The sequence below is a fragment of the Equus przewalskii genome, chromosome 27, assembly GCF_037783145.1.
Source record: "Equus przewalskii isolate Varuska chromosome 27, EquPr2, whole genome shotgun sequence".
Lineage (NCBI taxonomy): Eukaryota > Metazoa > Chordata > Mammalia > Perissodactyla > Equidae > Equus > Equus przewalskii.
The window spans coordinates 13,191,192-13,205,106 of NC_091857.1; the positions used below are offsets into that span (position 1 = coordinate 13,191,192).

Sequence of the window (13,915 nt, forward strand, 5' to 3'; positions counted from 1 at the left end):
TAATTTTTAGAGGGCTGGAGAAACTTCATTAAAATGAGATTTACCTTAAAGAACATATTAAATAAAATAAATGGGAAGTAAAACATACTTTATTAAGTTGCATGGTAAGAATACTTTTTAAAATATTGTGAATGATTGCCACCTGAATACTGGGTGATGTTATATAATTTTGGTAAATAGAGATACCAATTACCATGTTCTTTCCCCATAAAAATAGAATATTGTAGAATTAGCCTTTTTTCCCAAGGCAATGGCTTTGATGATCAGGAAGACACTTTAAAACACTAAAACAAAATATCATACAATAATTTCATTTTAAAGCATCCAAGCTAAATTGTGAAAAGAAATCCTTGTCTGCGGGAAAAGATACATACATATATATGTATATGTATATATGTATATACATATATATAAAATATATTTTTTTAAGAGAGTACTCCAAAGCAAGTCTTTACAATTAGACATTTACAGTATACCGTCCTTACGTCACGGCTTCCATGCAGATTGTAAAAAAGGACTTGTGATTTTTCACTGTGTTCCTTTCAGAATACAACCTTCAGATGTCTGGAAAGAATCTGAAATGCACAGATAGTTTTCCCAAAATTCCAAATTTTGAGGGCACGTTCTTTAAAAATGTTATGTCTTTAAAATAAATTTACTTGCATTGTTAAATCACTACTTTCCCTGTTTACATATAATAGGAACCCTTCAAGCTATGAAATGGCGCGTTGCATATAATCTCTAAGAATGGCTGGCTCTTTTGTAGGGAGAAGCTGTTAGGAATTATTGTTAAGATTTTAAATGTTGTTGGGGTGAGTATCCATGGGAGTTTTAAAGTTTGGATATTTGCATTTATATTTTAAGAAGATTAAATTAAAACTAAAACTGGACACGGTAACATCATTCTGTCGTAGACTAAATTAAATTCTGCCATATATACTTTTATGTGTATAAACATGCACACACACACATATATTCTTATCTAGCACAATGGAAAATTCTTTACATTTGCCAAAGAATACTAGAAACATTAAGACTTCTATTATATAGCAGAGTTCAATTTCACCACTACTTAGCCTGATGATTTTTTAAGGTCAAGTCTCCTGGGATACACACATAACTATCATTCAATATTCCCTGCCAAGTGTCTGAGCTCACCTCTCTTAAAACAATATTCAATTATAAGATGAAAATAATTTACCCAAGCAACCTTGAGAAACACAAACTCTCCATGGCATTAAGGTCCTTCAAGGTGATTGTTCCTCTCTAGTACTGATTCTAAGGTATTAAAATGCATAGATCACATGATCTGAGATAGTCTAATTGAAAAGCTGTAGTTATAAACCTTCAACTCAAAGTTATCTTCATTCACTGACAGAATTACACAATCATTTAAATTTCTTGAATGAAAAAGAAAATGAGGGAAACGATGAAAATAATACCTTTGGTAGATACTGGGAAAATATTTCAAGGGAGAGAGAGAAAGAGATAGCTAGAGAACTCTTTATCTATCCATTCATCTATCCATCCATCCATCCTTGAAAAGCTTTCCTCTGATCTCTCAAGAGAAAAAAACGGACATGTGACAAATGCAAAACACAAGTGATTGACTTAGTGTGTTTAAATATAATGATTCAAAGAATGTATAGTTTAACAACTTGCAAAGTAGGACAGCCAAATGATTTACTTTTCCAAAATGTTGTCCTTTGACTAAAATATAATTTCTTGACGGATATCATGAAACTGAAGATTGTAATTTTTGGATATTATCAGATTTTATTTTTTGAATGTTTAATATCTGACCAGAAATATAGTCATGAAAATGGAAGATAAATTAAATTGATTTGTCCTAAAAACCGGTTTGTTATATGAGTAATCCCCACGTGCTTCTTCAGAATTTCAAACATTCTTATATATAGCATCAGAGTTGCTAATTGGAATTTCACCATGTAAATCATGGGAACGAAATTGGTTAAAATTCTATGCGTAGACATGATAACATATTAAAAATCATTACTATGTTTAAACCCTATATTAGTTAGAAAAATCAGTGAAATAGTGCTAATTCAAAAACTCTGACACACTTATTTTTGGAAACAGACTCACATACTCATTCCAGTCTTCCCATTATTTTTATTATGTACCAGAAAAATAGCACACCTTTATTATGTATCAGAAAAAATAACACTCCTTTGTTAAAGCCATTAAGAGAAAAATATCTTGTTAAGAATTTCCAAGCAAAATTTCTGAATGGTTTTTTAGCTTTTTAAAGTCAAAATCAGTATTTTATTTTTTACAAACATTCAGCTTAATCCCAAATTGCCTCATGTTGCCTTTACATTCACATGCATCTCAGTGACTGATTTTTTCTTAAGTTTTTATATAAATCACACTTTTACCTTAATATGCATCTCATATTGTTACTTGAACATATTGTTGGGGAAAGAAAGGAAAGAGGTTGCTGAGTTTGGAAATACTACTCAGTTCTGAACATGATAACCACTGCTAGCATTCCCTGGAATCCTGTAAATTGACTGGGCTCCCGGGGTGCCTCTCTGTAGCCCCGCCCCCCTAGCCAACATTCCCATGGTTTCACTTGTTGTGTTACAAGTTACACCTATATGTATTAGATGGTAGTTCAATTTTATTTAGATTACCCCCAAAGTCAATGTCTACTTTAGCGTTTGGAAATGTGTATCTATACAACTATCTTGCGATAGTCCCTTTACAGACTAAATAAATCTGAACATTTATGATTTTTGTTTGTATAGTAGGTATATATTCTTTAAAAAATCACATATATTCTACTTAGTCTTAAAGATTGGCTTCATTTCCACTTGTTTAGCAGTTTCTAATGTGCAAACCACCTAAGCGGTGTAGAAAGAAGCTGAGTGCGAGTCAGGGAATGCTATTCTAAGGATAAGCATCTACCATTCCACGAGTTAGAAGTCAAGGAAACAGAAGACCTCAAGCAGAAGATTTTCTTGACAGATGTAAAAGAATTGATGAGGGGCATCTACCTCACTCCAATCCACTGTCCATTCCTTTCTTTTTATTTGACCCTGATAGCCACAGAGGGATCATCAGCCAACATTCTCATTTAGAATTCAGAATGCATTTCCTATAACGTTTGTTATAAGTGGTGGTTGTGAACAGTTGAATTAATACTGAGTATGACGCTTCATATACATTCTAGAATAAGCGGGTTTTTGCCTCCTGTCCTCACAACTTAATTACCATTTCCAACATGGTTTTTATAGGAAAGAACATCCAGATTTCCCAACGACTTACAAATAATTAGAATATAATCTACTGATAAATATGGAGAGCTCATATAAAAATATAGTTTAGCTTTTCTACCATCTCTAAGAAATTTGAATTTATGTGAAAACAATTTTATTGCTTTTTGCATGCACATTTGCTGCAAAAAGCATACTTAACTGATACTTACTCCCAACTCTGGACTTTGGAGATCCTAATAATTAAAGTTTAAGGCAAAGTTGTAAACCTAATACAGAGAAAACTTCATTTACAGATTCTTTTAATCAATTTTTAATATTTTATTTTCTTACCAATAGTAACTATGAGATTTTTATTCTAAAAGATATTTAATAATATAAAATTCTAATTTAAAAAATTGTATTTTTAAATTCTGCCTAACTGTATTTCCAAAAGTGAAAAAAAATAATATTTAATGAGACTTATCGATCTAAATGATAATACGTACTTTGGGTTGTATGTGAAATTATAAGATTTGCTCATCAGCACTAAGAAATCTGCTGGCTTCATTCTAGCTACTGTAAAGGAAGCAAAATTCCCTTAACTATCTTGTTAAAGCATTCTTTCATGTTTTCTATTAAGTTGTTTCGCCCTTTGAATCATTGTCTATTTTAATTTATTCTTTTAAAAAGAAACTAAGTTACTTAAACTTTTACCCTTAGAAGCTTCACAACAGCTAAGCATGGAATTGATTTCAGGGCATGTTTTTTTTAAATGATGGTCAATATCAAAGGAAAGAACATCCAAGCGATGAATATTGAAGAAAGCGTAGAGAGTTTGGACAAATAAAAGAGATGGTACTTATTTTTCCCCAAACATTTTAAATATCCAATAAGATATTACCCATTGAGAACAAGCCATAATCCCTGGAAATGAAGGCCACAGAAAGGGTTTTGGCACTCTCCTGTAATACTAATGTACTGTTGGATCACTACTGCAGAAAAACAGTTGTCCTGCATTTTAGTGATCCGACACATCATCAGAGGAATAAACAACTCTCTCAGCCAACAAAAATGCAATGTAGCTGCCGCGACAGATTCTAGTTTTAGACCTTTGGTGAAAAAAATACATGTATCAAATATGATTTCCTTACATTATTTTTATCTAAAAAGAAAAGCCAAATGAGAATTCAAATTGATGTTAATATAAATTCTTAATAGCTTGGAAAAAAAGCTTTAAAAATCAAAGCCTATTTCATTATTGAAATTAATTGTCTGCCTCTATGTACACATACCTATTTACACACAAGATGGACATACATTTTTATTTTCAAAAACATCGTTGTATTTCATTTCAAAAACTCATTGAATAAAATTATATATGGTAAACAAACAATGTTTTTTTTGAGCAATCTTTTCTAAAGACATGATAAACTTACTTGAATATACACAATATTTATCGGATATCTTGGAAACCAAAGAACTAAAGAAAAGCTCAATGCTATCACAATTATACAACATCACTGTACACTTCCAAATTTGTCTAGAGCAATATACCTGCCCTTACATCTTTTCTGCTCACAAATTTCAAGTCTTGACAAATGCAGAAACAATGTCAAAATAGATTCTCCTCCAAGAAAAAACAATTTATGGGGTTCAAGACTTTCTTTTATCATATGAAATATTGAATGGTAATTTGTACCTGAGCAAGCAATATATCTTCGAAAATAATACAGTCCTTATCCTAAAACACATTTCATAGACACTAGCTTTGACGTAAACCACTCTATACAGCTATTGATCAAATCAGTATATTGAAAACCTTATTACAAAATCTCTGGTCCCTTTCTATCCTGCAAAGGACACTTTAGGACACCACAAACTTGCAGCTCCACTCTATCATGAATTTCCTTCAAATAAACTTGGCAGAGGAATGAGGAATGCCAAATTTTTCACTTAATTTCTGAAGGACATCACCGTTTAAGGAACATGTTCTTGAAATTAAAGAATTTAAAACATGAAAGTCATGAAAGAAAAGAAACAGAGACCCAAAAGCTTCGCTTCTAAAGTATGTTTTGTAAAATTACAAACACACATTCACGAACATATCTAAATATATAGCATCTACTACAACAGAATAAAGCTGCTTTTGAAGCAGTCGCTTCAAATTTGATACACCAACTCACACCTAACTCTAAACCCAATTTAACTGATTCGGAAGCACTATAAGACACTTTAACAAAAAACTTGGAAGATTACGACAAATCTCTTAAAACATCAAACCAAAGGTCCACATAACTTCAAAATAAAGTGAAACGCACATCCAGCTCTCAGAACATTAAAAAGCCTTCTGCCTACCTTGGCCTTGTCCACTCCCCTGCTGACTCCAAAGTATCACAGTCATCATCAGCAGTCCTGGAGTCCACGTCCACATTCTCCTAGTGTCACTTTCTTGTCTTCTGGCCATTGCATTTTAAACTCTGCATATTGAGTGGGGTGGGCATGAAAAGCACAATAAATTAAAATCTTAAAGAAATATATAACCACTCAAATCCCATATCTAATAGGCATTGTGTATTTACAAATTACCCTGCTTACGAGGAGATACGTTTGAAATCATGCCTCCCTTTGGGATTCTCACGAGGATGATTAATATGAAACCTCATTCATCTTTAACCTCATATTCTAAACATTCATCTGAACGATATTTTTCCATATCAGTTTGCAAAATTGGCCATTAAATCTAGGAATGCTTAAAAAGTACGACCAAAATGCCTATCAGAGTTCAGCCAAGCAAAAAATTCTACATGGACACTATTTATAACTTGTTATTTAGGTAAATTGATGCATTAAAAATGAACATATACAAAATGACTTTTCAACACCCTTATGCAAATTTACCATAAGTATCTCATAAAATATTCTGTAGTTTTGAGTGAAATGGTATTCTAGTTTTATCAGGAACTTTGCGTAAAGAGATTTCATCAAGTACACAAAACTAATCTTGTGTACTTAAAATTGAGAGTAAAATTATAGAAATAACAAAACATTTGCAGTTCCAATTCCACATATATAAACCATAGGAAGTCATATATATATATATATATATATATATATATATATATATATGATAAAATATACTTGAATGTTCATTTTAACTTTGTTTTTAATACTGAAAAATAAAAATGCTTATATGCCCACCAAAGGGATATTATCTATTCATACAGTTGAATGATACACAGTAGCTAAAATGAATAAACTTAAGCTACATGAACCAACATGGATAAATGTCAAGAATAAAAAGTTAAGCAAAAATAGCAAGTTGCAGAATGATAGGTTCAATAATATAATACTATACATTTTATATGTAAACGTAAAATAGTTAAAATTATATGTTTTCATATATGCATAAATATGTAATACAACATAATCTGTAAGAATGATAAATACCTTCATAACAAAATTAAGAAATTGCAAGATTACAACTTATTTATTTATTTACTTTTGGTGAGGAAGACTCGCCCTGAGTTAATATCTGTTGCCAATCTTCCTCTTTTTGCTTGAGGAAGATTGTCACAGAGCTAACATCTATGCCAATCTTTCTCTATTTTGTATGTGGGATGTCACCACAGCATGGCTTGATGAGCAGTGTGTAGGCCTGTATTGGGGATCTGAACCTGCGAACCCCTGGGCCACTGAAGCAGAGCGCACGAACTTAACCACTGCACCACCAGGCCAGTCCTGCAATATTACAATTTAAATAGTTATCAAAAAGAATCTTTAGAGAAGATTAACCCTAAGTCCCAATTTTTCCACAGTTGTCAAAATATGGAGGTAAGGAAAGTAAATTTAATGATTTCCCAAATAAACCCTGTACTCAAAATGCTACATAATCGTAATTCTAGGAAACTTGGAAGGGAATCTAGGCACCCAGAACTCCTCCTTCTCCCTTTCTTCTACAACAAGAAAGAAAAGAATTTAATTACTCATTTTGCATTTTTTCATTTCAGACTCATTGTATCAGAGCCAAAGGGAAATTTAAGGACCATCTAATCTAGCTTCCTTATTTTATACGAGCAAATAGGTCAAGAAGGTTGCAATATTTCCAAGCTCATGCATAACAACAGAATGATGATGACAATTATAGCCTTAGTACTAATAAATATTTCTTGAAAATATATTATCCCAGATTATTTTACTGTGCAAAATAATTTTACTATGCCTTACATTCCTTGTCTCATTTCGTTCACACAGAAATCCTATGAACTAAGCACTTTCAAAATCACCATTTCACAGCTGTGAAAACAGAGGCTTAGAGAAAAGCCACACAATTCTCAGTGATTAGTAGGCACCATTGTTGTGATCTGAGCCAAAACAGGATGACTTCAGTGCTGATGCTCTGAACAAGCAATCAGTAAGCAGGAATTTAGCCCTATATCTCCCAACTACAGTCATCATTCCAAAAAGGATGCTAAGAAGAGGAAATACAGAAAGCTTTCATATAGATCCTCATATATTTATCCCAAATAAACATCTTCAAAATGAAAATCATTAAAACATAAGACAATTGAAGCATAGTTATTAATTCCTAAAAGCATCAACCCTTTTCAGAGTAATTCCAGGATTCCAGGGCAAATCTCAACCCCTCCCTAACACAAATTAGCATTACTAACAATTTTACATTGAAAAACAAGATGGGTGATATTACAAAAGAGCAATGGTGATGCTGGATTACTTGTTTAGGGGGCAGGGAACAAGGTAGGGATCTGTTACCCAAGACCAGTCTTAATGGTACACATCCATGTATGCCGGTGTGCGGGTATATATGTCCGCGCTCTTTTAAGCACTAACTGATAGATCTCTGTCCCCTTCTAATCACTGTGTAACCGTATTTATCTGGTACCAACAATGTCTAAATTCATGTTTAAATCACCCTTCAGTGGATTACTTTTGTAATCTATTTTTACTTGCTGTTTCCTTACCTTCTGCTAACCTGCACACAGTACTCATTTTAGATGATGTGGGCTTTTTTTGTTATTGTATAGACAACTGAGGCAGTATTTGAAAAGTCTTAACTCTTCAGGAAGGATTGGCATATCAAACACCAGTTCCACGATATATTTTAGTACAATTTTAAAGAACAGATGGCTTTCAAATTGTTATTTTAATCAAAAGAAAATGTAACCTTCCTCTCTGATTTGATGTTTATAGAAAACTAATATTTCATAAATGTCAAGTTTCTATGATGTATTATCTATATATGCTATTCCTGTCATTCTATAAATATGAACATCATAACTCTCTATGAAACGTTTATATTAATCAACAACTGTGCTCACATAAGGTAATATTAATCCATTTTTTATTTTTATGAAAGAAAAACAAAGTAACAGACAGGAGTATTCTAGATGAACCAGAAAATAAAGTAGCATTTATCATAAGGACATGCCAAGGACTTCTCTAAATCTTTTTTTGGAACATTCTTTTTTCATGCATAAGAGATTAAAAAGTAAATGAGAAATATCTACTTTATTTTATGTACTTTTACTTGTGCCTGTTTCTCTTTAAAGACTGGGATAAGCCCTAAAACATGGATAGTTGGATCCATTGTGCTTTTATGCCATAAATTAGATTTGACATTCAGTGAGCAGAGAAGGAGAACTTCAGACTTCGGATTGGTAATGACTTTATAAATACATCTTGACTCAATAGTGTTCATCTCATTCTTTTAATGTTGAAGGTCACCGAAGAAAAGAGAATAGACCTTAAGAATGTATAGTGTATTATATCTTACCATAAATTATAGCAAAATTAGATTGTTACACAAGGACTTTGGAGTAGACAGAACTATGAGACGGTGTCATGGAGTACTGTGGATCCACAGTCTATCTCCAGTGTGTTGCTCTGTCGGATGGAGCAGGCAATGATACCACCTGGCCTGAGGGATGCTTCACATTTAGAGATGGCAACTAGGAAAGACAATGTGAATTAACAGTCTTGGCTGTAGAATATCTCCCATCAACACAAGTGGATGCTTCCAGGTGTCAGAGCCACTTCTGATACAGACCATCTCTGGGTTATATCTGCAGCCAACTTTTAAAAAATTTTTCTGCCCTCTCCCAATAGTTCCATTTCTCATATGGATCTTATAGATATTTTCTTCTTCCCCAATCAGCAGACTCAACCAATCAACCTACGTTCTGTGTATGTATATAGTTGGTTCTTAAAATATACTTCTGCATCCAGATAAGTAATGCCTTCAGACTTGCTATTCCATTGTGGTGTACAGAAAGTGGCTCTATTCACCTTCTAATATGAGTTTTTAGAGCAGCTTCCATTTGATGAGGAAGATTGGCCCTGAGCTAACATCTGTGCCAATCTTCCTCTATTTTGTACGCGGGATGCTGCCACAGCATGGCTTGATGAGCCACGCATAGGTCCATGTCTGGGATCCAAACCCACATATCCTGGACCTCTGAAGAGGAGTATGCAAACTTAACCACTACACCACTGGGCCAGCCCCTTTAGAGAAGCTTCTTTAAAGAAAATTCTTAAATTATTTTCTGAAACGAAGTTTCCTTTCAAGTCCCTCCTCTTGGCAATAGGTTTCTTTATTGAAGTGCTTCTCCAGTGAGAGCTGGGCTGTCTCAAGGAGCCTCCAAGTTGATGCTCCTTTTGCTCAACTTCTCCATTATAGAGCAACTTCTCTGATCACCCTTTTAAAACTAAAGACCAAAGAAAAATTGGATCAGGAAGTGACCATGGATCGCAGGTCATCAATTCCTCTTCTCAGCATATTATAGGAACACAATCTAGGCCAGAAAAACATAGCAGAGCCCATTACAGCTCTCGAGTTCCAGTTATTAACATTGATTTTTTTCAATGGGAAATTTTCATTAGAAGCCATCACATGACTTACATTCAGTAATAACTTAGATTAAGATACATATTGGAGCTTCATTTTAACATCGCCCTTGGACGAGGTGTCATGGAGTCATTTTTAAAAGGGGTCTTTTTGACATTAGTAAATTCTCCTGGGTAGGACCTATCTCAGTCCAAACTATATCAGGCATGTAATAGTGAGGGTTCAAGTCCTTTATAATCCAAATTAAGATTACAATAGATGTAAATAATATATACATAGATACAATACATAAATACATTTGTATTTATTTATTTTATTTATTTTTTCAACAGGATAAAACTTAGAGGCTGAAAATACTACCCCAGACCACCACAACTTAGAATAAAGAGCAAAGGCAATGATAAGACACTTGGATGTTGACCCCATTTAGTATCTTTGACAAATTAATCTCTCTAAGATTCAGTCTGTACATATGTGGCCAATGAAAAAGCTCTAAAATTCCTATAAGCTATAAAGTTTTAAAATTCTACTATGTCATTAGTTCAGGAAAACTGATAAATCACTTACCAGTTGGCATCATAGAATAAGAAACATCCTGAAATGTAACATTGCATGCACTTCTGTCTTTTTAGTGTGATCCATAAATGTTCTGCTTCAGAATAATCCATGATACCTGGTAAAATTCACAGTCGTATATATCACTGTGGACATGTTGAATCAGAACCTCTGAAGATGAAGCCTTGGAATATGCATTGTAATAAATCATCCAAGATAAATAAGCCAGAAGCTTCTGGGTCATTTTTGTGTCCTTCCTCTGTATTCCCACAATATCCAATCCATATTCATTTTAAAAATATTTGAGTTCCAAGTATATCTAGAAGTTTTCCCACTTATTTTCATTTCTAATGTCTGTCTGTCTTTGTTATCCTAGCCTCATCACTAGTCTATATAATTTCGTTCTTAACTCCCTGTACTATAGTAGCTACATAAAAACCAAAGTGATTTCTTAGAATGTCTATTAGTTTGTATCTCTCCCTACTTTTCCAGTGTACTTAGATTGAAGCCCACATTCTTTGCCATTACCAATAAAGCCCTGTATAGTTTCACATCTCCTTACCTTTCAGTCACGTCTCATGGGTCCTTCTCCCTGCTTTACTCAAACCAGATTCATAGTTTTTAATTTCTTCTACATAGCAAGATCGTCCTCGTATCAGGGCCCTTAAATATCCTGGTTTCTCTTCCTAAAAGAGTCTCTCTCTCTTAAACTATTTTTTATCATAAAGTTAGGAATAACTGGTTTATACCATGGTATTTACTTAAAAGTTATAGATAAATAGATTTCATAGAAAGCTACAGTCTTTCTAATCTTAATGAAAGAAAGTTCTATTTTCAGACTGACTTTTTGATGAAATACAAAATAAAATAGCAACTAGTCATCTATGCATAATTTTAAATGAATATGACTGAGAGACCTAAAGTAAGTTTAGCAATAATCACCCTAATGTTTGGGAGCCCAAGGGAGCCATAAAGGCCTAAATTCTCTCCAGAGAGGGAGAGTGATTTATCCTCCTAAACACTGAGGAATCACTGAAGCAGCATAAAATCATTCCCATATAGCCTGATATCCTCTCAAGTGGACTTAAAAATGAGCCATCCCCAGGCCAGACTCCCTGACACATATCTCTTTAGTTAAGGTGGGGAGAGGAGCCCTTGAGCCTTGGAAATACAGGAAGGGAATAGACTGTGGACCCCATTGGATCTAGTGGGTCTTAAATTTTATTAATTTGCTCAGCAAATATGTGTCAGATAGTATACTAGTAACCAAGCTACAGTGGTGAACAAGAAAGCCAGGGTCCCTGCACTCTTAGGACTTGAATTCTAGAAAGAAAGTCAGGTGCAGAAACCCAATACACAAAAAGAAGAAATATGCAAAATCAAAAAAGAAGCTGAATATACAACACGGATATTGGGGGGAACATCAGATGGAGTTGAATTTAACCACCTCTTTCAGGTGATAATATTTAAGCTTAGACCTAAGAATAGCAAGAGTTAGCTTTGCACACAGTGGGGAGAGAGTCTTTTAGGAAGAGAAACCAGAGTATATAAGGGCCCTGATATGAGGATGATCTTGGTATGTAGAAGAAATTAAAAACTATGAATCTGGTTTGAGTAAAGCAGGGAGAAAGACCCAGGAGATGTGACTGAAAGGTAAGGAGATATGAAATTATACAGGGCTTTATTGGTAATAGCAAAGAAAGTGGGCTTCAGTCCAAGTACACTGGAAAAGTAGGGAGAGATATGAGCTGATAGACATTCTAAGAGATCACTTTGGTTTTTATGTAGCTACTAGAGTATAGGGAGTCAAAAATGAAATTAGGTAGACTAGTGATGTGGCTAGGATAACAAAGTAAGCCATTAGAAATGAAAATAAGTGGGAAAACTTCTAGATATACTTGGAATTCAAATATTTTTTAAATGAATATGGATTGGATATTGTGGGACTACAGAGGGAGGACACAAAAATGACCCATAAGCTTCTGGCTTATTTATCTGAATGTTTGGTGGTGCTATTTACTAGGACATGTTTTCTCTGAAGTATCCATGTGCTGTTGTCAAGTGAGGTATAGACTCACAGAGGAAGGGTCTGTGCCAAACTCCAAAACTGGAAATCACTAGCTCTTTAGTATAGAATTAGTGATTAAAGATTAGAGAAAGTGTGTATAGAGACAGAAGAAAAGAATGAGTAGGATAGAGGCCAAAGAAACACCACTATTTAAAGGTTGGGTAGAGGAAAAGAAACAAATAAATTTTTCAAATAATGGTGGGGAAATGGAACTCAGGATATTTGCAAGGGAGTGCTAAAAATGAACCACAGCGTATGTAACTAAAAATGTGGAAATTGAAGACCAGAGAGTACTGATGGATTGAGAGGGAGAAGCAAGAGCTATAACCTAGGGTGAGTGCCAACAAAGATGAAAAACTGTAGGAAGGAGAATACTTGAGCAAATGAGTCAGAAGAAGAATGGTGTCCAGAAGAGGGGATATTTGCCTTAAAGATCTTAGTGGTACATTTACTGGTATAGAAAATGTCTCAGATTTGACTAAGAGAGGGGTAACTGAAATGGAGGAAAGAAAATAGTAATGGAGATAAGGATGTCAAGAAACAGATAGAACATGGGATTTTGATGATCTTTCCATGTGAATAGTGAAGTCACTAAAAATGACAAGAAAAAGATTTTGAGCAAGGATTTAAAGCCATAAATAGATGACCAGAAGTCTGTCAGTTCGTCAGTGTCAACAATACAAAAAGAGCATGGCTAGTATTTCCAAAGTGCTTGCATTTCAAACAAACAGAATGACTTGCAAGAGGGAGATACATTAGCGATCTGGAAGCTATAATGGGGAGCAAGAACAACTTTTTCTGGCCTTAAGGTATGTGGAGGATGAGACAAAGTCTAGTCTCAATTTATGAAGGCTATAGGAAAATTGTCCTTTGTTGTCAGCCAAGTTTCATTTTAAGAGAATTAAAAAGGTAATGTAGAACTTCATGAAAGTCACTTTTAATGGTTTTAGGTAGCTTAGCAAGTAGTACATAAAATTAAGATTTAGCAAAAATTTAAAAAATTAAATTCCAATGGGACATCATCTCATTTCAAAATCCTCCAAACCAGACAATTCATTGTCCTTCTAAACTGCTCCTCGTACTACAAAATTTACTTTGTTTTATTCAATGAACAGTCAGTCCACTAAAATACACTTATATACAAAGAAACACACACTCTATTGTGCACACGTCTCTTATCCAGCTGCAGATCGCATTTCTTATGCTACA

The 13,915-nt window shown here is 33.9% G+C and overlaps 1 protein-coding gene across 8 annotated transcripts in view; it reads right to left on the minus strand.

The window, feature by feature from the left end:
* Window positions 1–13,915, minus strand: part of ROBO2 (roundabout guidance receptor 2) — a 1,565,981-nt gene that overhangs the window by 1,535,248 nt on the left and 16,818 nt on the right. For all 8 annotated transcript variants that reach the window (XM_070597586.1, XM_070597587.1, XM_070597572.1 and 5 more), the window contains exon 2: window positions 5,577–5,698. In XM_070597586.1, coding sequence (XP_070453687.1) covers window positions 5,577–5,685 — 109 coding nt within the window. In that variant the 5' untranslated portion in view covers window positions 5,686–5,698. The remainder of the gene's footprint in view (window positions 1–5,576; window positions 5,699–13,915) is intronic.